The sequence below is a fragment of the Tympanuchus pallidicinctus genome, unplaced genomic scaffold, assembly GCF_026119805.1.
Source record: "Tympanuchus pallidicinctus isolate F22 unplaced genomic scaffold, pur_lepc_1.0 scaffold1, whole genome shotgun sequence".
NCBI classification, from domain to species: domain Eukaryota; kingdom Metazoa; phylum Chordata; class Aves; order Galliformes; family Phasianidae; genus Tympanuchus; species Tympanuchus pallidicinctus.
In genome coordinates, this window is record NW_026294618.1 from 19948947 (window position 1) to 19973830 (window position 24884).

General features: G+C 37.3%; 1 protein-coding gene across 5 annotated transcripts in view; it reads left to right on the top strand.

Annotated features, from left to right (window-relative positions):
• Positions 1 to 24884, top strand: part of ARHGEF10 (Rho guanine nucleotide exchange factor 10) — a 108616-nt gene that overhangs the window by 67852 nt on the left and 15880 nt on the right. For all 5 annotated transcript variants that reach the window (XM_052697048.1, XM_052697075.1, XM_052697085.1 and 2 more), the window contains 8 exons: positions 3607 to 3722; positions 5362 to 5489; positions 5993 to 6093; positions 7304 to 7425; positions 10106 to 10192; positions 11402 to 11625; positions 12761 to 12918; positions 24232 to 24374. In XM_052697048.1, coding sequence (XP_052553008.1) covers positions 3607 to 3722; positions 5362 to 5489; positions 5993 to 6093; positions 7304 to 7425; positions 10106 to 10192; positions 11402 to 11625; positions 12761 to 12918; positions 24232 to 24374 — 1079 coding nt within the window. The remainder of the gene's footprint in view (positions 1 to 3606; positions 3723 to 5361; positions 5490 to 5992; positions 6094 to 7303; positions 7426 to 10105; positions 10193 to 11401; positions 11626 to 12760; positions 12919 to 24231; positions 24375 to 24884) is intronic.

Sequence of the window (24884 nt, forward strand, 5' to 3'; positions counted from 1 at the left end):
CTTCAGTTTGTTTTTTCTAAATGACAGAGTTTCATTTGCCAGGTTATTTTATTTGCTTTGACATTCTCTTTGCTTCCTTTTTATCTTGATTTATTAAAATATTATAAAACTTGCATGATGCAGACAAAATAGACTCAGGTGGCCATTAGTGAGTGAAATTCAAGATTTATCCCTTATTCTCAAGGCTGAAACTAGAATATTTATAAAAGCATTTGGAGATGCAGTAGGGAGTAGAGGAGATCTGTTTTCTGGTGTGATAGCAGCACAAGGAAAATCAGCAGATATAAGTAGTTAAAACTTGCTGCATGGCCTATTCTGAAGACTACAGCACAAAGTCTTTCTGACTGAATGCTTGCTATTGTACATTGCTGAATAGTGTCCTATTTCTGATTTGCTTTTAACTCTGTCTTTATGAAGCTGTAAGGAGTGATTCTGGCTTTTAAACTTCAGAAATAGTCATAGAATTATAGAATGGTTTGGGTTGGAAGGGACCTTTAAGGTCAAGTTCAACCCCACTGCTATGGGCAGGAATTAAACCTGCAAGGTAACTTGAAGCCCCATGCAGCCTTGCCTTGAACACCAGGTATGGAGCATCCACAACCTTACTGGGCAATCTGTTCCAGTGTCTCACCACCCTCACAATAAAAAATTCCTTCCTGATATCTAGACTAAATCTACTTTCTTCCAGTTTAAAGCCATTTCCCCCCCATCCTGTTGCTACATGCCCTTGTAAAAAGTCCCTCCACAGCTTTCCTGTCAGTCCCCTTCAGGTACAGGAAGGCTGCTATAAGGTCCCCCCAGAGACTTCTCTTCCCTGTACTGAAGAGCTCTAGCTCTCTCAGCTCATCAGTAATATAGCTGAAATTCACTCAGGTGAAAGTATCCATCCTATACAAGGGAATTATCACAATTTTTCAGCTCTTCACAACATTGTGGCTTTAAGTTTTGTGTTGGTCAGCCCCATGAGTATAAATTTTGGAAGTATTTGTGATGTGTTTTCCAGTGCAGCAGTTTGCTTTGTTTAGCTGTGGAATTTATAAATGACGTGTAGGTGAACAGGCTTCTGCCAGAAACTCGACTAACTACTAATTACTTAGAATCAGGCTTAATTTTGTTTTGTAAACTTTTGGTACAGAAATTTGTGGCAAAAATTATTTCATTTGTGTTCTTTACAATGCTGAATGTATTATTCAGATTTCAACCAGATTTTACCAGATTTATAACCCTGAGTGTTGCCCAGTTGAAATCAGCAATTTGATTTGACTAAGAACTAGGAATTCTAATTGGTAATTATTGTTGAGATTACTTAGTAAAAAGGCTTAACCTTGCAGAAGAAGAGAGATTCAAGGAGAGATTTTCAGATATTGTTTTTTCAAGTATTTGGAGTGGAGAAAATGAAAATGCAGCCTAATGAAAGTTCATTGTCTACAATTGCAGAAGTGTTAAAATTTTGTATTGTGTATGTGTAAATATGTATAAAAAAAAACAATTCTGACCAGCACCTAAAAGCTCTTCCTCCTAGGTCTGTCTACTTTGGATTTATTTCCTTTCATTGCATACAGTAAATATAATGATCTTTTCCTAAAGACTGATTTGTTTGTGAGGATAAGAAAGGCTTCATTGTGCTTTCAATTAACATTCAGAACAGGCAAAGGAGAGTGGATGAAAGTTGCATCTATTCTCTGCTTGGGTAAATGGTGTAAGTGCAGTTGTTTCTAAATCCTTTCATTCCCTTTAGGAGAACATCTAAAAGCATGAGAGTAATTTTCAGTTTTCTGGGCAAGAGCAAGATCTCCAGTTTACATTGTGTTTTCCTGCAGTAAAGTGGAGAATTCGTAAATTAAGTAACCCTTAGCATTTCCCTTAGATCTTGTGATTTTTCAGCCTTCAAGAATTCAGACGGATTCCTGCCTTAATGTAGTGGATTATGTAAACGTCCAGTGATGGCCTTGATCTGTATGATAGTGTTGTGTTTGGTCTTTTGTATTTTGTTGGGCTCCTGGTTGGTGTTTTATTCCATTCTGGTCCCAGCCACGCAGTGCTGACATCCATCTGCCCTGCCCACCACACATGGCACAATGTGGCCATCCCTGTGCTGCTGCCAGCCTGCAGGCCAGGGCCCCTGTGCTCCTGCAGCAGGCTGTGGAGTTACCTGGGAGAAAGAGGCTGCCTTGGATCAGCAGCATGCCAGTGAGTGCTCCCGGTCTTCCACCAGCTGCAGTCCTCAGATTAAAAGCAAAATCACAGAATATCCTGTGTTAAAAGGGACCCACAAGAGCCACTGAGACCTCAGGAGCACTCAAAATTCAAACCATATTTTGAAAGCATTCTCCTTATATGACGGGGTTTGGCACATAGACGTGGTCTACGTAGCTAGAATTAGATTTACTTCATATTCTTGCCAGCACAGTCTTGAAAACCTCCTGGTCAGGATAATTTGCTTCCCGCAGACTAGCTTCCAAAACTGTGGCTTGGAGTTGTATCTTGAATGCTGCACTGCATGAGATAAATAATCTGCAGGGGTTTCCTGGAAAAATAATCCAGCCTGGTTCCTGTCATTCCAAAGGGAAACATGCCGACGCTGTGTGAGTCAGTGTGGGGCTTGGGGGGGAGAGAGTGTTGTTTCTGCAAGAGCTGTATAGCCATCCCTCTGCTAGAATCATGTCTGGGAGCCAAGGTGTTAGCAGTGCTTCAGAAATATTGCACATTAAACTGCCTATTTGATCCTATTAGTCAGAATATTTTTTCTCAGTTAGTGTTTCTTTGTAAACTTATGTACTTAGTAATGGCTTGGGCAAGATATTTCTGCTGCTGCTAATACTTGGTGCTATCCTCACCGCAAATCCTTTTTCCACTTATCTGATTGCAGTAAAATTTCATGTGGTTCAACGAAGTTATAGGTTTGTGAGTTAGGTTTATGGATAGAGTTAGGATGTAGCTATAAGGTCCTGAATTACTTTGCTAAAACAAATTTGGAGTTTTAAACCACCTTAGTATAGGCTACAGTTAATTTTTTTGGCTATGTCACGTAATGAGAAGCAACCCTCTTGAAGGATGTGCACATTGTCATGTAACAGCAAGCCTGCTGGCTGGTGTTAAGCAAAAATTCAATTATCTACAGATTTGAGGCTCGGTGAAACTTTGTCATAGTTTTAGTGCATTCCTAGTAAAGCTACAGATGATGATGTCCTTCATAATAGATGAACAAACTGAAAAAGGCAATATAAGGTGAACTATAAGGAAATGAGAATGGTAACACCTGTATATGCAAAGCTAGTATACAATAACATATACTGCTACCGCTTCCCATGATGCATTTCATAAGTATCTGTCTATAGGAACACCGAAAGCACCTGGAGCAGGAAAATGAAATGGCTATGGTGTACATATAAACGAAACACTGATTTTTGGATGATCCTATCTGCATATTGATGCGTTAGTTGTTTTTATGATCTAGAAAGAGCAAAGCCTATTTTCATAAACCTAATTTTCATAGTGTTAAGAAGTAGCGATATATGTTAATAACATTGTTTGTCATGCTTTCCTCCTTTAACTGAGAATTACATCTTTTTATTATATATAACATTATGTTCTTGTTCATTTTAGACAAGCTGTATATGGGACCAGGGCAACTATACCATGATCTGCAGAACCTTTTACATGATTTGAATGTAGTTGGTCAAATTAGTCAATTAATAGGCAGCCTTAAAGGAAATTATCAGGTAATAAACAAAGCTGGATTTATTTTTAAAATGTATTCTTGTTGTAAAATAGCCCAGTTGTTTTTCCCTAGGGTCAATGTAAGATGTTCTCTCTGTAAAGAAATCATTTTTATCTCCAGTAATTCAATTGCTTTTAAATGTTTCATGCTGTAAGTAGATTACAGCTGTCTTTTAATCTTGTTTTGCTTTGTTGCTTTTAAGTGTAGGTGGAAACAAGAGTCTACATTTCCTCAGTAGCTGATAAGCTTATATGGAAACAGAATTATGTTTTGGTCTTTTGAAATTAGATTCCTATAGTTAGATGAGGTAGTAGGAGGATGGTTGCTTGGAGGAAGCTCTTAATGCTCATATGAGCTTATAATTCTAGCTTTTGGGGAGAAATTGTACTTAAATGCAAATCACAAAAATGTTAATAGATGTTGTGATGAATTTTGAAAGCAATTTGCTTTGGTTTTGTTCACATTCCTTTCATTTAGTCTTTGTTCTAGCAAATAGATATAGAACATTAACACTGAATTTCAGAATGAATTCTCCATTCTCCGCATTCATAAGACTTAAAAATAAATCAATGATATATTTTTAATTGCTTTCTTCTTTGCCTCTTGTTTTATATGTTTTATGTATGCTTGACTACATTTTAAAATTCCTACCTGCCATCACAGACTGTAAGTAAATGTTTGTGTATATGAAAGCTGAGTTTCTCTTGGAATATCCTGACTTCAGAGGCAAGGACATTAAGTAGAACATAAAAATTGATGAAAATATGTACTGTGGAGGACATTTATGGAAACAGTCTGTTAGGACAAAAATTTCGCCAGAATGTGGAGGTGAATTTCAGCTGCATTATTGGAATGAGGTGTGCAACAGATACCGAAGGACTTTCATCCACTAAAACGATAGAATCAAAATATGCAAAACCTTTCCATTTTTGCTACCAGTCAGTGCCAACTACATTTTAAAAACATAACGTTTAATCAATGTTTCCAGACAGAGCTGCTTAAAATAATTCAAATAATTTAGATGAGGAATGAGGTCAGTTTCTTTATTTTAAAAAAATACTTTAATTTTCATAAAATTTTAACAATTGGTAATTCATGTGCTCTTGCATGTGAATAACTTGTTATGTTCAGGTTACAGAGAATGAGTGTTTCAGCATCCTACTTAAGCGGGCTGCAACTATACAGAGCTTCCACGATGGCTACGTAAACATTTTTGCCTCAAAGATTTGAACAAAAACATTGGCAGTGTGATTTACAGAGGTTTCCTTGAGATTTTCTTTTTTAGAAAGAGAATTTATAGATTCTTGGTAGCTGTTCACTGCAATGAGGTAAAAGGATTGTACGAGCAATTGATGCAAATCTGCATTTCATAGTTTGACAAATCCTTGGGAGTGTTATGTGTGTATCATCAAAATCTGAACAGAGTGCAAGTAAATCATCAGCTAATATGTGTTAACAATCTTTACAGACATTTTTAAAGCATGTTTACAAATCTGTCTAAATTATACATGATTAAAAAATGAGAACTAAATGAGAGCCAGGTACTGGGAACTCTTTGTACATAAAGATCACCTTTAGCTCATTGGAAATAGGTTGGTAGATGAATATTGATCCTTAGCATTCTTTTTTCAATTTTTCAGAACTTAAACCAGTCGGTAGCACATGACTGGACCTCGGGTTTACAAAAATTGATCTTGAAAAAAGAAGATGAAATCAGAGCAGCAGATCGCTGTAGAATTCAGCTGCAGCTTCCAGGAAAACAGGACAAGTCAGTAGTAATTCTTGATTGTGAAACTTTCTAAATGGCTTTGTGTGTTAGATAGAGATGTACCAGGGAATCTTTAGGTCTTCCTGCTCTCTTGTCTGTACAGCTAGCCTCTAAATTGCACTGTCGTGCTGAAGCTTTTGCAACTTCCATGTTTCAGAACGGCAGTGTAGTTTTTCTCCTGTTCCTCAACATTTAGTTCCTGATGCAAGATAAGAGAGTGTGCCATCTGTGGTGATGGCACTTGACAAGGAATAGCCGCTATTATATTAATTTGTCAAGGAGGATTGTTCTTGTCATACCTTTTCATGTAAAGCATGAGAAGAAGGACGTGTGGCTTATCGTTGCCTATCTGAGCTACGTGCTTTAAGATAAAGGAAGATGGTTGGATTTTTGTCTTGCTTGACTTTTCTAGCCCTGTCTGAATCTCATACTTAGTACATTTAGAATGGCCTCTTTTTGTGTAATTGTTTTTCATTTATTTTATTAAATATTTTGTCTTGCAGGTCTGGGCGGCCTACTTTCTTTACAGCTGTATTCAATACCTTTACCCCTGCCATCAAACAGTCTTGGATCAACAATTTGCAAATGGCTAAACTAGCCCTTGGTAATTCTTGGTTTCTTACATTTCCTATCAAGTTAGAATACAATATATAAGATGTACAGTGTAATACTGTTTTCATACAAAATGATTTTTTTTACAAAGTTCTATCTACAGATCTTGAAATTGCAATACAGTAGATAATAATGATTGACTTACAAAGTAATGATGATCTGTATGATCTATGATAATAATTTTTATTTGATATATCTAAATCAAAATGAATGAAGTTACACTACATGTCTGACTGATGAGGAAGTTACTCCATTGTGTACATATCTTTTCAGATATTACAATCTTTTCAGCCATATGCCTTTGAGGTTCACATTTTTCAGTTTCAGCTCAAGAAATTTTAGCTAGGAAATGATAGTAAAGCTGTTGGTTCATTTGTTTTTAGCTTCCTGAGCATGAAATAAACATTCATGACATTTTGATGAAATATTTCTTTAGTTGGATATATGAAATAAGTTTTTCTCTTTGGGACCAGAGTCAGTTTTTTTAGTATAAGCTTTTAGTTTTCAGTAGAGAAATTATCACTAATAAGTCTGATCTAAGTGGGAGCAACAAGGAATGTGCTGTTCTATGATGTTATTAGTTTCCCATGTTTCCTCAGACTGCCTAAGTTTCAAAAGTTACCTGGGATGTTGAATGCTTAAGTTGAAACATTGAGGATATGCAAAGTAGAAAGCAGCTTTTGTCAGCACTTTTTCAAAATACGGTATTTTTATGGCATCTCACAATAGGCAGATAAAACAACAAAAAAAGAAAGAAAACTGGACATCATCAGTGCAGGAAGTGGATCCTTGTAAGGATGATAAATAGCAGATTGTAGTGATGCTACTTTGCTGGCAGAAAAATGGTCATATTTGCAGACGATAGATTTGGTAGGTCTGAGGAAACGTTTGGTATCCTTTAAGGATTCAAAAGAGGAAGAGGAAGGGTACCTTTACTCTTTTAATAAGCTACTGACAAGATCATTAACATTTTGCTAGTATTAAGTGTTGCTTTTTTGGCATTAACAGTAGTTATTTAATCTACTATATTGAATTTCTGCTCATAGTTTTATTGTTTATTCCAACAAAATTATATATGACATGAGAAGAACCTGATTATTACTAGCCAATTGTAAGATAATTATTTTCTATTTCTGTAGAGAGATGTAAGCAGTTATTCAATGAAAGTGCTGTGGGATGTTTGTTTGTTCTTTCCGTTACAGCGGAGGATAACCTGTTAGGTTGGTTCTGTGTGGAAGATGATGGGAATCAAATCAAAAAGGAGAAACATCCTCTCCTTGTTAGACACATGCCAGTGATGATGGCGAAGCAGCAGGAGTTTAAGGTGAATAGAACGATTATACGAAATTACAGTTTGTTTTCTTTCGTGATGTCACTACTAAGGAAAACTGTAATGTAAATACATCTGTTAGTTCTCGCCTATTAGTTCTCTTAAGTTACTGCTGATGTGTACTTTGATATAAGACCAGCAGTGATAGAAAGTCCAAGAGGGTTGCAGGAACACAGTATTTGAGCCCTCAAACAACAAAGTATGTAGATTTATGTGTCATTCATATCTTACTAGACACTTGGATTTGTGTTTATTGAATATTTTCTGTGTCACAGTTGGATAAATAACCAAACCGATTATTTTAAAGGGAATTTTAAATACTCGCATTTCTGTAGAGCCTGTGTATTCATAATTTCTGTAGGTCTGTGCCAAGTGCCTTAAAGGCTCAGGTTCATCCCTTGTAATCAAGTTTCAAAAGGGTCTTTTTCTTTTGAAAGGAAGGGAAGGTCACATGTCCGTGGACTTATGTAATGCTCTTTGCAAGCAGAGTTTGCCTGAGCTCCAAGACAGCTCTGGTAGTTTTACAGATCCAAAGGAGAACACAGAAGCCCAGCTGTCAGTCCTGATGTTCTTGTGGCCTTGATATTCCTGGATGAAATCACCTAAATATTTCTTCTGCTTTTCTGCAGCTTCAGCTGCAGTTTTGATGTAGGGGTAGAGGTTGGGGTGGGAAGAGCCCTTTGCATGGCTGATCCAGCTATCTCTTAGCATACTGCTCAGACTGCTTGGTAGTACAGGGAGTCAGTAATAGCCATCAGAGCACATTTACATCATTGTGTAAAAGGCTTATTGAAATGGAGAGCTAAACTACTAGGAGTTGACTGTGAAAAACATCATCAGTTTTGAGTAAGACATAAAGTGACATAGAGATGTAAGAAACAGCCTGAGAAATACCTAGCCAGCAGGTTAACTTTTTCGTTGGTTAGTGAAGTACTTAGCTGTCACAGCTACTGTAAATCACCATTATGAGTAGACAGCATCAGTATTTGTTAAATAAGACAGGCTAAGACTGGCAAAGATAGTTCTTTTATTTTTCTGATCTGTCTTTTATCCTTGTTCTGTATTGCTTTGGTGAATACATACCATTATTACTACTTCTAGTCACTCAGCAATGCCTGCTGACTTCAGGGAGAATTTTGAAATTCGTTGCACTTCTGAAAAACAAACTGGAAATTTAGAACTCTTAAGTTATGACCCCTTGTTTCCTTCAAAAAAATAATAAATAAAAAAAAAACAGTCTCAGTGTAGTGAGATGATGTTGCGAGATTCTGTTGAAGTGTGTAAGTTAATACTAACCAACTTGTTTCCAGAATCACAAGTAATATTATGTCACTGATGTCTGAGACAAGCACATGAGTGTGAATTGTAGAGGATGCTGTCTTTTTTAAAATCATAATATCATACCTCATCGAGAACCTTTTTACTCTGTTAAAAATATGTGCAAGTGTGCAAGTAGTTCATAATAGAGAAGTGCTTATGTAGTCTTTTTATTAGGGGAAACCAGAGAAAATAGATATAAATAACAAGAAAGGCCTTTTTTAGAGCTTGTATGCTGGTATTTCATTTTCTGAGCAAGGAAAGACTTGCATTGATCTTTAATCTGGCAGAATTCTTGAGGAGTGGGTTGGGTTGATTATTTTTATTTTTATTTTTTCCTTAAATGGCCTGGATGATAAAGTCCTGAGTATAGTTTTTAGTTTACTGACAGTGACACGATAACAAGAAGTGAGAGGGAGTGAAGGTATTTTGAAGCATAGCATTAACATTCAAAATGAGTAGAACACCTGAAGGAGTGGTTTGAAGAAATAAAGAGAGTGGTAGTAATTAGGACAGACACACAGACAGACACACACTCTTGCAGAATTAAGTACCTACACAAGTACAGATTGAGGAGATGATTGAGTAGAAAGTCCATAAAAGCAATTTCTAAGATAGCAACAAGGTAAGAATTGGTTGAAAATGTGATATTGTTACAAAGTGCAAATAACCAATGGAATGCATCCAAACAAGGTTCAGAGAAGGTAATCATTATGTAGTGTTTTGCATAGTAAGTATTTAACAGGTCAGCCTAAGAAGGGTGTTTAGTTTACATAGTTCTGCACTTCCGAATATATGGAGTTGGTAGGGAGATGCCAGTTGTAAAACAGCAGTCATAAGCAAGAATTTTAAAAACTAACTTAAAAAGTTTAAAACAAGATTTAGCTAAATAATTAAATGAATTAGTGATCGTGCTCACTGAGCCTAACGAAGAGGAGACTCAAAGGGGGTCATGACATATAGCAGCCTTATATGTGAAAGGATGCTATAGAAGGGAAGGTAATATCTGATTGCTAAGATGAGAAGGTTAGCATTTTCATCAGGGATGACTTTAGTTTGGAAAAAGAGTAATGAAATTTGAAGCTCTGTGAAGCCTTTGTACAGATCAGGTGAATAATTTGTAGTCTTTAGCTTTAAATGTCTGTAAGAGTAGACAAGAATGTGCTAGGAATGATACACATGCAGTTGGCCCTGCCCACTGGAACTGGATGGGCTAGATTGACTTCTTGGCTTCTTTTCTGTGACGTTGTGATATCCTTAAATGATTTATTTAGTTAATTACAGATTGAATAGAACTGAATCAGGCATATCTTTTTAACCTTAACTTTCCACATTTTTTTTTTTTGTTTGTTTGAAGATTGAATGTGCTGCCTATAACCCTGAACTGTACCTCTCTGGAGAAACAGAGTCAGATTCCTGTTCCATGGAACATGGTTTTCTTTGGGTAAGTTTAGTCTTGCAGAGAACTTTGTCTCTTTCTGGAGATGTTTTTTGTGACAATCAGCAGCATATGGATTTTATTATCATTATTATTTTTGTTTAATTATTTAAGATGGACTTCTGTAGAAGATAACTAGTACTGTACTCTATTTATGTGTAATTGTTACTGTTGCACAGAATGAAATCAGGTGAGCACTGCTAGATTGAGTTACATGCTATTTAAAGCCGTATGTGCTCACACCATCCTTTCGTCTGTTCCATATTTCAAAAGTGTTTTAGCTATAAGCAATTTGTTTAAGTGTATACATAGGAAAATAATGTACTAGCACATTATTATGACCTAAATGTGCTGATATTCTAGCAAAGTGGCATCGCCTATTTTTATTTTGTTTTTTAAATGCTAAAAATTTCAGCAGGTTTTCTTGTTATTGCAAAACTGGGATTTTAAGGGACATCATTTTGGAACCCTTGAAAGTTAAAAGTTAAAGTCAAAAGTAGTTTTTGTCAGAGGTCTTTTTCAGGATGACTTGTGTATTTTCTTTTTGTCTTTGTTAATTGAAATCAGTCATCACAAATACATGTCAATGAAGTTTATCTACTACTGCGTAATTTTCTTCTTCTTTGCCGTGTTTTTTCATTTCATACGTGCATAGGGAGTCACTGTATAAACGTGTTGGTGCTTAGGTGCACAAGTTATTGTTCTGCTCTTCCCAGCTTCCTAAAATATTTGTGAACATATTGATGATATCTAGATTTGGATCAAGGAGAAATTGAAAAACATGTATGTGGTGATATTGGTAATCCCCCGTTCTGTTGCAGCAGAGCATTTATGTGTAGACCTGTTACTCTTCAAAGGACAAGCTTCAACTATATTATCAATTTCAAGAGTAGCTGAGATAACTAAGAATGCTGGTTTTCAAAAATAATACATTACACAACTGCTCACTCTAATTGTAATACATTCTGTATGTACATTTCAGAATAGGCCAAAATATTTGTCCTTTAAAAAAAAAAAAAAAAGGAAAAATTTGTGTGAGTATACAGGAGAATTCTGTGTTCTTATGTTAAGTTTTAAAACATTCTGAGCTGAATTATTGTCTTGTTCATCTTGCCCTCTTTAACTTTCCAATATTCCTCCTTGTTAATGCTGCTCCTGCTGGAGACAGTTATCTATCTCTGTCTATTATTTTTATTTCTTCTCTTTCCAATTCAGATTGGCAGTTGTACTAATCAGATGGGGCAGATCGCAATAGTCTCATTTCAAAGCTCTGGCCCTAAGGTTATTGAGTGCTTCAATGTGGAATCGCGGATTCTCTGCATGGTCTACATACCAGAAGAAGAGAAAATAAAGGAGATAAATATGTCTCTCAACTCTGAAAATGTTCCTACAAAAGCTTCTAATGTGCCTACTATTTGCCTTGGCATGGAAGAAGGAAGGTGATTCTCATTTTTAGCATGCTGTGTATGATTTATTCATTAGCTTTATTACTCTATAGCAAAAATTTGAGTTACTTCCTAGAAAATGTTCTTTTCTTTAAATTGACCTCATTTTTATCTAAATCCACCTAAAGAAAAAATATGCTCTGCATGATTTTAAAATATACTGTGTATTATTTAAAATAAAAATAAAACCTTTACTTAATGAAAGAGGCTTAATTCATCATACATCATGTCTGAACAATATAAATATTATCTTTGCAGTGTTACAGCATAATTGTTAAGTATTGGAAAGTTTTTTAAATGGGAGAAGTGTTAAATGAGGAACCCATTAACCTCCTACAGTGTGATATTGTGCAGGATTTGTCATGCAGATAAATACTATTGCTATTTACTGTTGACGTGAATTATTTTGCTTTGGTTGAGCTGATGACCTTACTGAGTCATGGCCCAATTGAGAAAAGCTGTATTTTCTAAAACTGTGACTCAGTAAGAGAACAAATCTTGCTTTGACTCATGAGAACTTAACTATGCAACAATATGCAATTTTTGTAGAGGTTTCCAACCTGTATACATGCAGGGAAAAAAAAAATCTGTGTAAGGAAAATGCTGTATTTCTAACAATTCCAAAATCTGGTTGCACTAATTGCCTTTGTGTTTGAAATGCAATTCATTCTAGATTTAATTATTCTGTGTTGCTAACATACCCATGGTGACAATCTGTAAGAAGTATCAGAATGTTAAGTGCATTTGATGTGTGATTGTGAATGTTTCTTCTCTTTTCCCTAGATCTATGGATAATACTTAATCCTTTTTCTTCTTTCTAACCAATGGGAAGTTTTGGACAGACTTGTGAAAGGAACTTACAGCATGATTCTAACTATGTTTCTTTATTGAATAAATGCTTCTTTTTTTTTCCCCTATACTTCCAGTGTCTTTGTTAAGTAACTGCAAATTATCTAGCTAGATATTCTGAAGGGTCAAAATAGTTCTTTTCATATTTGTCTTCTTATGTACAGAAGAAGAATATATTTTTTGCCCAGTATATTATTAGTAAATATTGTGTTGAGAATTTTGCAGACTTATCTTCTTCTTGTTTTTTGTTTTTTTTTTGTTTGTTTGTTTGTTTTTGTAGCATTTCTATTTACAAAAGTTGCCAGGGCTCAAAGAAAATTCGTCTTCAACACTTCTTCACTCCTGAAAAATCAACTGTCATGAGCTTGACGTACATGTCACAATACCTGTTTGCTGGCTTGGTAAATGGAAACATTGCAATCTACACAAAAGGAGAAGGTAACGTAGTGATGTGGTTCAATAACATCCTGAGGAACTTGCATGTCAGTATATTTTGGCAGAAGTAGTTTTCCATGATCATATTTTCCCCTCTGTACAAGTTCTGTTGTAAGGTTACTCACAATTACAGGGGAAAAAATGGATTCTGAATTATTTTAGTTTCACGCTTCCATTTCTCATTTTGAAAGATATTAAATCATTTGATACTGTTCTATTTTTTTTATTTGCTACTGCAAAATACATTGTATGAGAACTGATCTGTGCCCCACTTTAAACCCTTGTCTCACAGGGATATCACAGAAGACCTGAATTGTATGTGATAACAGACAGTTTACTGTATTTTACATAACGCTATGCTAATTCCACTCTACTGCCTAATAGCTGTGTTTTTGAAATGCAGATTCCCATGGGTAGAGATTTCTGTACATCTTATTTGAAATAATGACTCAATCAATTTTTATTTAACAGATATAAATGTTTCCTATGTCTGCATCTCATGGATTTCATGGAACTCCTTTTACATTGCCAGTTATTTTTTGTCTAGTTAAATAATTGGCTAAAATTATCTAAGTAAAGGAAAATCCCAGATAATGCTTCTGAGCCAGAGCTAGCTTCTTCAGTGCTGGTGTGTGTATTTGTCTGTGCTTTTCCTGATGTCCCAGAACTTTCCCACATACATCCCACATACATACAGTACTGCATACATCTACAGATCAGCTCAAAAGCAGTGGGGTTTTGCTCAGTCTGAAACACGAGTTTCTAGGTAGCTCTAAGCAAAGTGTTTGCACAGAGACACCCCGCAAAGTACAAAGCTGTCACTACTATCCACTGAGTCTGTGCCAGCCTCCAACTGGAAGACAGATTTGGGGTCCAGAATCTGTAGAAGAAACGATATATCATTTGTCTTACCTACTGTCATGAACACTGACCTTGGGAAAGGGTATGGTTTTTTTTCTGTTTTTGTTTTTTTCCCAAGCTACAAAGAACCTGAAAGATGGATTGAGAAAGAGATTTTCCTTTACCAGTTGCCATCTTCAATACAGTGGGTTTCCTATTGAGCTGTCTGAAATCAGACATAACATTTTAGACTATTACATTTTTTTCCCACTAAATAGCAAATCTCTCCTTGTTTTGGAGACAGAGAAGACCTTGATCCCACTCTCACAGCATCATTTTTGATGTTTCATTTTCTGTGTGTAACTGTCTGGGGTAGAAAGTTGAACTGCCATCTTCTCTGAAAGGGATGAGTGCAATTGCTGTCACTCAACTTTGTCTGAAAAGGGCCACTTGAAAAACATGAGCAGCATCCTTAGTAGCATAGATAAGAAAGGATGCATAGGCTTGCGTTTCTGCAGAGGCAGTTAAGAATGGAGCAGAGCTGTTAATCAGACAGGATTGTATTATAAACTGGGGGTTATATTGTATTCACACGGGTCATAATGTTCTCTTCCTCTAAGGCACCATTCTGTGCATCTGAATATTCTAGGAATTCGTCATATTCTGTTTCAGGATAGCTGAAGCTCTGAGATGAGAAACACGTGTGGTTTTTGTTGTTGTTGTTCTTTTTCTGATTCATCATGTAGTGTTTTCCTTTGCAGTTTGGTCTGTGTCTGTTGTATTTCAGTCTTCCAGGCCTCATGAAAGTAGTGCAAATCAGCTGCCTCCCATATTAGCATTCGTATTCCTTATGGCTTGCTGTGGTCACGTGATTCTTCAGCCCTAAAGGAGTGTTTTTATGTGCACTGACCTATTTTACCAAACAAAGGAGTCTGAGTAGTGAAATAGGATGGACAGAGAATGCAGCCTAATAGGAGCTTTGTGCAATTCATCAGTGTTGTCGTCTTTTCTACAAAGAGGGTTACGTTGCAACCATATATGAACCAACTTGTTTCCTGGCCTATCAGTGTAAGGGAGATTAAGGAAATATCTAAAAGTGAAAGTGAAATACAGCCAACTGTATTACAGGACATCCTGATACGAAGACTACATAGAGAAGGACAAATGCTGTGTGATGCACAGGTAAATTAGTTTTGCAGCCTATTGTGATACTCTGAATAAAAAGGAGGAAGTAATCTTCCAGGATAAAAATCCACCTGCCAGTTTCTATTAGTATTGTAATCCATGTTTCTTCCTAAATAGATAAAACGTGTAGGGATCTGTGCATTTGCTGAAATTCAGTGCTCATGTGTACAAAGATCTACGACTTCTGTTATACGGTGCTCAGTAGGCAAATTACTCTACTTGCTCATGGCTTTTTTAGATGGCTTATTACGTATAAGCTTCCAGCTTATTTAAAAATAGCAAGTATTCTCTTTTGAGTTTCTTCACAACTTCACAACAGAGAGCTTCTTCCAGTTGATATCACCCAGAGTGCTCTCTGGCTATAGAAAAGCCTTGTCTTGAAGTAATTTAAAGCAGATAGTAAAAAACACGTATGGTAAACTGAGGAACACCTGCTGTGTTAGGGGGAAAGATGAAGGTTCACACTGTGACTTCTTCCGTTATGGACACCAGTCATGTTTTCTCAGACAACTCTGTATCGCTGTGTTTGTACTTATGAGTTAAAAAGGATTTGAACCTGAATGTATTCAAACAAATTAGGAGGCAGAGTTAATGGGAACTGATACCTTAAAATCCACTCAGTTCCTAAATTGAGCTAACATAGATGATCAGTGAAAATATCATGGGAAATAGAATGTAAGTTCAACAAACTCGGATCAACTAGTACATTGATCCTAGAAATAGGAGCCTTAATAACTATCCCAGTAATCTGTAATCTTTTATGAGTGAGAAAAGTAATGGGAGGAACCAGAGAACTGCTAGTTCATTAAATGTTTATGTAAGAACAGTGGTGATGTGGGCTGTAAAGTTTATTTGACACTTCACATTTGAGAACCTGTTTATAGGGCTAGCAACTGTGTGACTATCATTCCAGAATATTGTGTATCCAATATTTGCTTCGGACCAAATTATTAGGAATATGTCCAGGAAAAACACTTCTAAATGAGGTTAAGGAGAAAGTACACTGTATTCTCTCTGTTTAGGGAAAAAAAAAAAAAAAAAAAAGTAACAAAAACCCCTTTGTGATGATTGCAGACAGCCCAGCAGATGTGTTTTCGGAGTGACATAATAGCAAAAAAGGTCAGCACATGTTTGACTTCCATTCACAGAAGTGTCTTAGGGAAAGGAAATCACAGTCTTTATGAAATGTACATATATTGTTCCTGGTATACTGTTGTCAGTTCCTGGTACTTCCTTTCTTTGTGACAGTGATATACATTTCCTTCCCATAACGTTCCTATAATAAATATGAAGAGAAACAGTAAAAAGAAATAAAAGCTCAGAATGATTGTGATGAAGACTATAACATATTACTCATAAAAATACTGGTAACGTATTAATCATTTCAGCAAAAATTCATTAAGATGAGAAAGCAGATGCAATAGGAAGGCTTGCTGCTTTAACTACAGTGCCTAATTTCTAGGCACATAATTGCAGTCTGTAGCTTCTCACTTGCATATGCTACAGCTTACAGCAAGTCCTTGTGTGCTCAACCCAAAAAATGTAATTCTCAGCACTTGGCGTGCTCAGGGATACTTCTTCTCTGCTCAGCACTGATGAAATCATACTTGGAATACTATGTCTAGTTCTGGAACCTCAGTGAAAGACAGATATGGAACTGTAGGAAGGAGTCCAGTAAAGTGCATGGAGATGATGAGAGTTGAGAATCTTCAGTCTGGAGAACAGAAGGTTCAGAGAAGATGTTATCAATTTATATAAATACCTAAGGGAAATGTGGAAAAAGAATGCAGCCAGGCTCCTTTCAGTAATACCCAGGGACAGGACAAGAAGCAAGGGGCAATTGAGTGCCTGAATATCAGTAAACTCCTTTGTGTGTGATAGAGTACTGGTATGGATTGCCCAGGGAGGCTGTGGAGTCTCTTCCCTGGAGATCTTCTGAAGCCACCTGGGCATTCTCCTCTGGGTGTCCCTGCTTGATCAGGGCTTGGGCTAGACATGCTCCAACCTCATTCTCTGAGTAATTCCACATGAGCCAAAGAGGAATTGAAACGTGATGTTTCTTAATGTCATCCTTCTTCTAGGTGCTGCTGAGCTAGAGAAGTGGCACTCTCCACTTGTGATTCACAGTGCAGAGTTTGCATCTATAATCAGTTTCTTAAGCTTAGGGTGAATCTTGTTTCTTTTTGTATTAAAAAAAAAAAAAAAAAAAAAAAAGATAGGAGTAAGAAGATGTGTAGTCTCTCATGTAGTATCCTAGTGGCTAAGGCACTAGATCCCCAACTGAAGAAATCTCTTTTATATGAAATGATTATTTAATGCATAAACTTCTGCTTTGTTGCCCTCTCACCTGGTCTTTTAATATGTTCTTTGAAAAGCTGCTCAGCTTTGACATGAAGAAGTGACTGGGAGCATTGCCAATTCCATTTCGAGTAGCCCTCACCCAGGTAACTGGAGGTCTCCTCAGGAAGTCAGAAGATGCTTGATTTGAGTCGTCTTTTGCCATAGAGAGAACTGAGTTCACATATCCTTAAGAGGAAGCATCTTATATATTTTAATGAAAGCAGTGTTTGGCCAGTAGATTTTTCAGACCTTGTTCCTTTATGTATATGCTGCTAGGCTCTGGCCCTGAGGTTTAAGAAATGAATGAAAGCTCAGCTTTAAGAATTAAAATTGAATTTAAATGCACTATGAGAACAAAAACTGAGGTAGTTCTGGCTATGCGTGGGGCAGAATTTTACATTCTTTAGCTAGAATTTACTGGTAACAAATGAAGGCAGCTCTGAAGATATTTGAGAGGATTAAGAGCAAGGAAAAGGAACAAAATTAAAAGGAAGTGCCAAACATTTAAGAGAGATTAGATCATTTCATTAGCAAGATGGATGTCGTCTGAAATTGAAGAATGTACATGTACTTTGACAAATGCAAGAGAGGATGAAAATGTGGAAAGATATCAGACTTCAAGGCTTGGTGGGTCTGTGCACTGTTGTGACGTATCTGGAGAGTGCAGTTCTGGCATGTGATGATCAACACCTGAGGTAGAAGTGATGTTCTGGTATTGCTATGAGAAGTAAGAAATTGTAGTAAGCTGTTAAAGGAAAGCAGTAATACCAAAAAAAAGAAACTAATGCTGTTGTCGTGACTACGTTATTGCTGTAACCATCATTTCCTAATACTTGATATCAGAAATATGTTGATGTTGTTTGTCTTGTTTACATATCTCATGCTGGGGCTTCCAGTGCCACTCCTATCTGTTGTTATAGGTAGGGTGCTGTCAGCTACATAGCACGAAGAATTTATTACATGTCTAGGAAAAATCAACTGCTTCACGTGTGGTGCGGGACTTTCCTATTTACACCTTGTTTACAAGAGTAAACCTGGATCCTTCAACTTATTGCCATGCAATAAGAAATGTTCTAAACTTCTTTTTAGTTCTGTAGCTACCGTCATACTCCTCAATAGTGCTGGTTTATGTACCATGTGATGGAAAAAATGTTTGTGCTTCACTGCACAAATTAACCAACAACCGCTGTTCCCAGGGCTGTGTTGGCAGCTCTGTTGAAATCATCAATAGTGCTGCTAAACAAGAGAGGAAGTTACCAACAAAAACAGTGTATATAGCTCAGCTCTACTGAAGGCATAAAAGAAGGGAAAGCTGCTACAAACTTTGAAAAGGCTTTCTGAGGAGGTAAATTGTATTTTATCAGGTAATCTTGTGAAGACTTGAAAGCACCAACAAATTACAAAAGTATTGCATTATTTTAGAGATACGTTATGAGCATAAGATATCTTAAATTGAGGCAGTTGAGCAGCCCGATATGGGCAATGCAGGGTACTATTCAGTGCTGAGATGTAAACTATGTCACAATGGAAAAGTGTAATTTTCAGAGGATATTATAAACAATGACATAACATATATTGGTGTGTAGGTACAGAGGTACTTAAAATTGTCCTCATGTTTTAAATATTCATACAAGATGTAAACATCAGAAATTATAATGTGTTTTTAATAGAGGCTCTTGTATTTGATTTCTGTATTTGATCCTGTACTCTGTTTGTGGACACCTCTCATTCTTGCAAACATCTGTGCCTGCAGTCTATACTGATAACTGTTCTGTTACAGTAATGTTTATAAAGACTGCCACAGACTGTCATATTACTTGGATTAGCTCTTCATCTGTAATAATAGATTCCTGCTTTGATGTGATCAGTTTAATATCTGAGTTCACTAAATCTCACAAACACAGTTATCCTTAGTATAGTTAATACTTTCACAGGCTTTTCTTATGGAGTAGAAGGAAAACTTTTCCCTATTTCTTCCCATTTCCACAGGTGTCAGGCCTTGATCTTCTATTTGCTCAGGGTGCAACTGATTTTTCTGCATGCAGACAAACCTCTGGAGATAGGATGTATGTACTGCATATTGTCTCTCTACAGTATCTGTATACTTGTAGGTAAAAAAAGAGTTTGTAGTTTTTCAGTACACTGGAGACAGAGAAAATCCAGAAAATCTACTCAAGATTAAAGAGAACAGAAACAAGGTATCAGTAGAGAAGAATTTTAAGCCCCATTTCTGTGGACGCTGTCACAGGCATTCTACTGCCAGGTTTCTGTGAGCAGCAATGTGTACACCTCCATCACTTATTTTTTCTTTTGATCAGTTCCTGCTTTTCACAATACAGTTTAGAAAACTCTACAGTAAGTTACACTAAGCTTCTTGGTCTGCCTTTGTCATGTTGTATGCTTTAATTTTTTGCTGATAAAAGTTTTATTTCAGCTACTCTTTCTTGCTTTTCTTTTTTTTTTTTCTTTTTTTTTTTTTTAATTTTCCTTACAAGGAAATCAATATATGGCTTCAGTGACTAACCAAATATTTATAACTTCAAATGAAAGCTTTTCATATCTTTTGCAAGGGCTGCACCCAGTTTTAAGTAGATAAATAGTGCCAATTAAGTTGTTGCACTGTGTGTGAACCTGCAGCTGTTTACATAAACATGAAATCTGTGCAGGCAGGTATTGAATAGGGTCTGGTGAGATCTGGAGGGAGAAGCAGAGTGTGTGATTCTGACAGTCTTGAAACAATTTGTGAACTAGATTCAGACTTGTTAAGTAATTTTGGCTATGGAGGGGAAAAAAAAAAATCTTGATCAGCAAAATAAAGTCCTGACCTTGCTTTTAGCTGAGAGCTTGTGGTTACAGCATTCTCAGAAGCGTGTTGGATTACCAGACTTAATCCCTTGCCTTGCTTGAGAAGATTAGTACTCGTGCTTCCAGTTCTCAAGAGATTTCCATTTTCCTGGCCACCACAAAATAAAGAGAGGGAAGCACTGCTTGATTTCTCCTTCTGGTGTTATCCCTGCTCTGTATGATTAATTAAGCATTAACTGTGGCAGAGACAAGAACACAGCTCATTTAAATACTGCCCTCATTACCAGACTAGAGAGTCTTCTCCATGGCCTCTTTTTCCCTCATCTGTCTCAGATGCTGTCTGATCAGGAGGACAGCAATGGCTACAGAAAGAAATAAAAGTACAACAGCATGTCCTTATCACATGGTGAGGGTTTGTAGATAACATGATACTGAGATCCAGATTTTTCCCAGCATGATATCAAGTGGGATTGCCTTTCCTTTGCATAAAGTCATGGTAACAGAAAAGACTTCCAGTCTCTATCTCAATTTTTTTCCTTTTTTTTTTGCACTCTGTAATCTTAAGACTAACTGGGTTGGTTAAAGTGTTGTACTGAAGATGTGTTTGTGAGAGGTGAGTTTTGATATATATTTGTCAAATCAAAATTCTACATATTGGTATTCAACAGTGACATCTGAACTCCATCTTCTTACCTTGTAGAAAATTGTTTTAGCAATTTTATTTCAAAATTGACATCCACCTGGCACTGATACTGATTTCCTTTTCATTCAGACTGCTACGAATGCTAGATAATAATTTTTAGAAAGACTAGATCAAAATTAATGAAGTAGATGAACATTTAGCTGAGGAGTTGCACAGAATTTGAGGGCATTAAGACGCACAATCAAAAAGTGGCTCAGGTGAATGAAATGAAATTTAAAGTTGAAGTCTTAGAGTCAGGTTGAGATCTTGAAAATACCAGCTCGCTTGTTCCTTGAGAATCAACTATGAATTAGGTACAGATTAATGATTGAATGCGTTTGAGAGCTATTGAGTTCAATCAACAGTTTTCTCTGTAATGTGGTGTTGAGTGTGGAAAGTGTAACTACAGGAGAAAAAGGTAACTTCTTCCTCAGCGTGCTTGTTCTCTGTTCAAATTCAGTCTTTATCCTTCAGAAGAGATAATATTAATATATGGGAATTACGCTGGTTTCATCCCTTGAAAAGGAAATCTGGGGGTGCTACGTACTAGGTGCTGCAGTGGTCTCTTTACTGTGTATAACTTAGGCAGTGAAAACCAGGATAAACATGCATGTGCAGCTTTATTCTTGGAAGGCTTTGCATTTAACAGCATTCTCAGGGTGTGGGCAGCTTGCAGTTAACAATTTAATTTCAGAGTAATGTGATTTCTATCAAACGCAAACTTTTCCAGAGGTTACTTTATTACTAATGGTAAACATGAGTTGTGAAGGTTGAGTGACTGACATTGCTGGGAGAGCTCGCAGGGTAATGATTGGAGACATGCTTCTCTCTTGCAAACTGAAATCGTGAAAATGATCTTGACAGTCTGAAACTGAATGCCATTTTTCACAAAGATGCTTTGAGAACTCAGTCACATCCTGAGAATGACTCGGCAAAGACTGTATAACGCAGATGGCAGAAGCAATCACAAGTATTCCAAAGCAGAGACATCATTGTTGCTGTTACCACTGTTATTGTGAACCAGTAATGTAAGTAAAGTAATGTAAGCAACATTTCTTCAGTTTATTTAGATTAAAGGGCTTTCAAGTGAGGAATTGGGACCATTTAGTCTCAAGATAAAAACAGATGGAACAGATTTTGATACTAAACAAAGGACGGAAGGTAGGATTTGAGATGCTCAGTGAGTTCATGCTACAGAAATCACAGAATCACAGAATTGTAGGGGTTGGAAGGGACCTCCAGAGATCATCGAGTCCAACCCCCCTGCCAAAGCAGGTTCCCTACAGCAGGTCGCACAAGTAGGCATCCAGGCAGGTCTTGAACATCTCCAGAGAAGGAGACTCCACCACCTCCCTGGGCAGCCTGTTCCAGTGCTCCGTCACCTCACTGTAAAGAAGTTCTTGCGCATGTTTGTGCGGAACTTCCTATGCTGCAGTTTCCAGCCATTTCCCCTTGTCCTGTCTCCACTCACCACTGAAAAGAGTCCGTCCTCGCCATTCTGCCCCCCACACCTCAGATATTTATAGACCTGGATCAGGTCCCCTCTCGGTCTTCTCTAATCGAGGCTGAACAGACCCAGTTCACTCAGCCTTTCCTCATAGGAGAGATGCTCCAGGCCCTTCACCATCTTTGTGGCCCTCTGCTGGACTCTTTCCAAGAGATCCCTGTCTTTTTTGTACTGGGGAGCCCAGAACTGGACGCAGTACTCCAGATGAGGCCTTACCAGGGCAGAGTAGAGGGGGAGGATCACCTCCCTCGACCTGCTGGCCACGCTCTTTTTAATGCATCCCAGGATGCCATTGGCCCTCTTGGCCACAAGGGCACACTGCTGGCTCATGGCCAACCTGTCGTCCACCAGGACACCCAGGTCCCTCTACGCTGAGCTCCTCTCCAGCAGGTCACCTCCCCAACCTGTACCGGTGCATGCAATTATTCCTCCCCAGAATAAACTCATGAAAGTATTAAAATGATTATTCAGTTTTGTATATAAAAAATTATATATGTAAGATGCGTGCCCCTAGCTGTTAAACTTGGAGAGAATAATCTGCTCATCCTAGTTGAAAAGAGATGGCAAGTGAAAGTGACTAGAGAGGTATGTGGTGGCATGCAGCTTTTTTAGAAGGTCTCAATAACTGATTATGCAGTGTGCATGTGCAAGGTGTAATTTGGACCTGTTAAATGCACAGAAATTTTCTGTGGACAGAAAATACCATGAATTATCACTGGAGGGATGTTGAAGTTTAACCCAGCAGAGGCTGCTAAACACCAGTGACCGTTCGTTCACCCCCCCTTGCACATAATATGATGGGGAGAAAATGGAAAAGTTCAAGAACCGATGGGTGGAGAGGACAAGGACAAAGAAAAGGAAGAAGGAAAAAAAAAAAGAATAAGCAGAAGCAGTTGCTCACTACCTACTGACTGATGTATAACTGAACTAGTCCCTGAGCAGTAGCACCCCTCATCTTGGCCAGCTCCCCCAGTTTTATTGTTCAGCGTCTCACCATATGTTATGGAATATTCCTTAGACTCATATGGGTCAGCTGTCCAAGTTCTGTCCCATCCCAGCTCCCTGTGCACCTTCAGTCCCCTCACTGTGGGCAGCACCAGAAGCTGAAACATCGTCAGCTCTGTTGCAGCACTGCTCTACAACAACTGAAACATCTCTTCGTTGTCAATGCTATTCCCATCCTAAATCCAAAACGTGGCACCACGCCAGCCGCTGTGAAGAAAATCAACTGCATTCCAGCCAAAACGAGGACAGAGGAATAATAGAAACTAAGTGAAAATATGGCAGAGCACTCAGTTGTAATTAAAACAACAACTACCAAAACAAATAAACAAGCCCCTTCCCCCCTCGTTTTATGAAGCATATACTAGCAGAAAGTCCCTTTTATCAATTTGCAGAGTTAGAGAGCTATTGGAGCTCATTAGAACCTACTGTAAAGAACTGGCTGGCTACTTTTCACATGAAATGTGATTCTGACCAGTTAAAAGTTGATTTATTGTGAAATAGTTTTCTTGTGAGCCCCTGAGCTGTCGAATACTGCTTTCTGAGAGTACTGCTTTCTGGAGAATAGTGGCTTTCTGACTGCATTTTCTTTGGGAAGAAAAACAGTTACATGAGAACAGCAACGTGGACTTACTTGTTTACTAGTTAATCCTGATAAAAATGGTTCAGTTAAGAAATAGATGAGCATTTTTTCCCCTTTATTGTTATATTACCTTTACAAGCTATCCATAAAAGCTAAAATTAAACAGATGTAAATCAGAGTGCAGCTTGAAGTGGCCAGTCATGAAGATCTGAATGGTAGGCTCTGTGATATCACTATGGCTGTTCTTTGTAGGATTCTTTGTGTAGCTGCATTTCTAGGTGCTTCTTGATCAGTGCTTTCAGAAGTTTTTTAAACATGGATTGCAATTTTATTTATTGTGTTACAGTCTTTCTTATTCTTTTTTTCTTAAAGATGGAACATGGAACACAGAACCTCAGAAGACAGTTAAACTGGGGGTTCTGCCTGTTAGAAGTCTGCTTGTGATGGAAGATACCATTTGGGCTGCATGTGGTGGACAAATTTTTATAATCAGCACAGTGACTCATTTTATAGAGGTAATGTGTTTAAAATTAATAATTATTCACATGCTACACTATGCTGCAAGGTAAAAGTGATAAAATCTAGACATTATAATCTCTTCTTAGAGGCTTCATGATTTAGGAAGGTTTTCATGAACTGTGGTTTCAGTTCTGTTAAATCCCAGTCTCTGCAGTCTGAAATTTTACTGGAATGTCCTCTGCTGTTGTCTGATTACATGTAGATTTTCTTCTGTTTCCCTGCCATGTTTCCATAAAGTACTTATAGGATATTTGGGGGGTTTGCTTAAAAATTAGATTCGAATGGAGGGAAGGACAGCAAAGAAACAGCATGTAGGAATTGCCTGTTAACTACAGAAAACTTAAATTAAAACTCTGCATAGTTAAATGTTACTGCTACTTTCTAATAAAATTTGTATCAGTTTTGGTTCTCAGTGGCCTACAGAAATGTTCTTCATGTAGAAGAGCAGAAAAATGTTAAGGATTCCAACTCTGCTTACAACCATGTTTTCCAAAAAGTGTAAGACC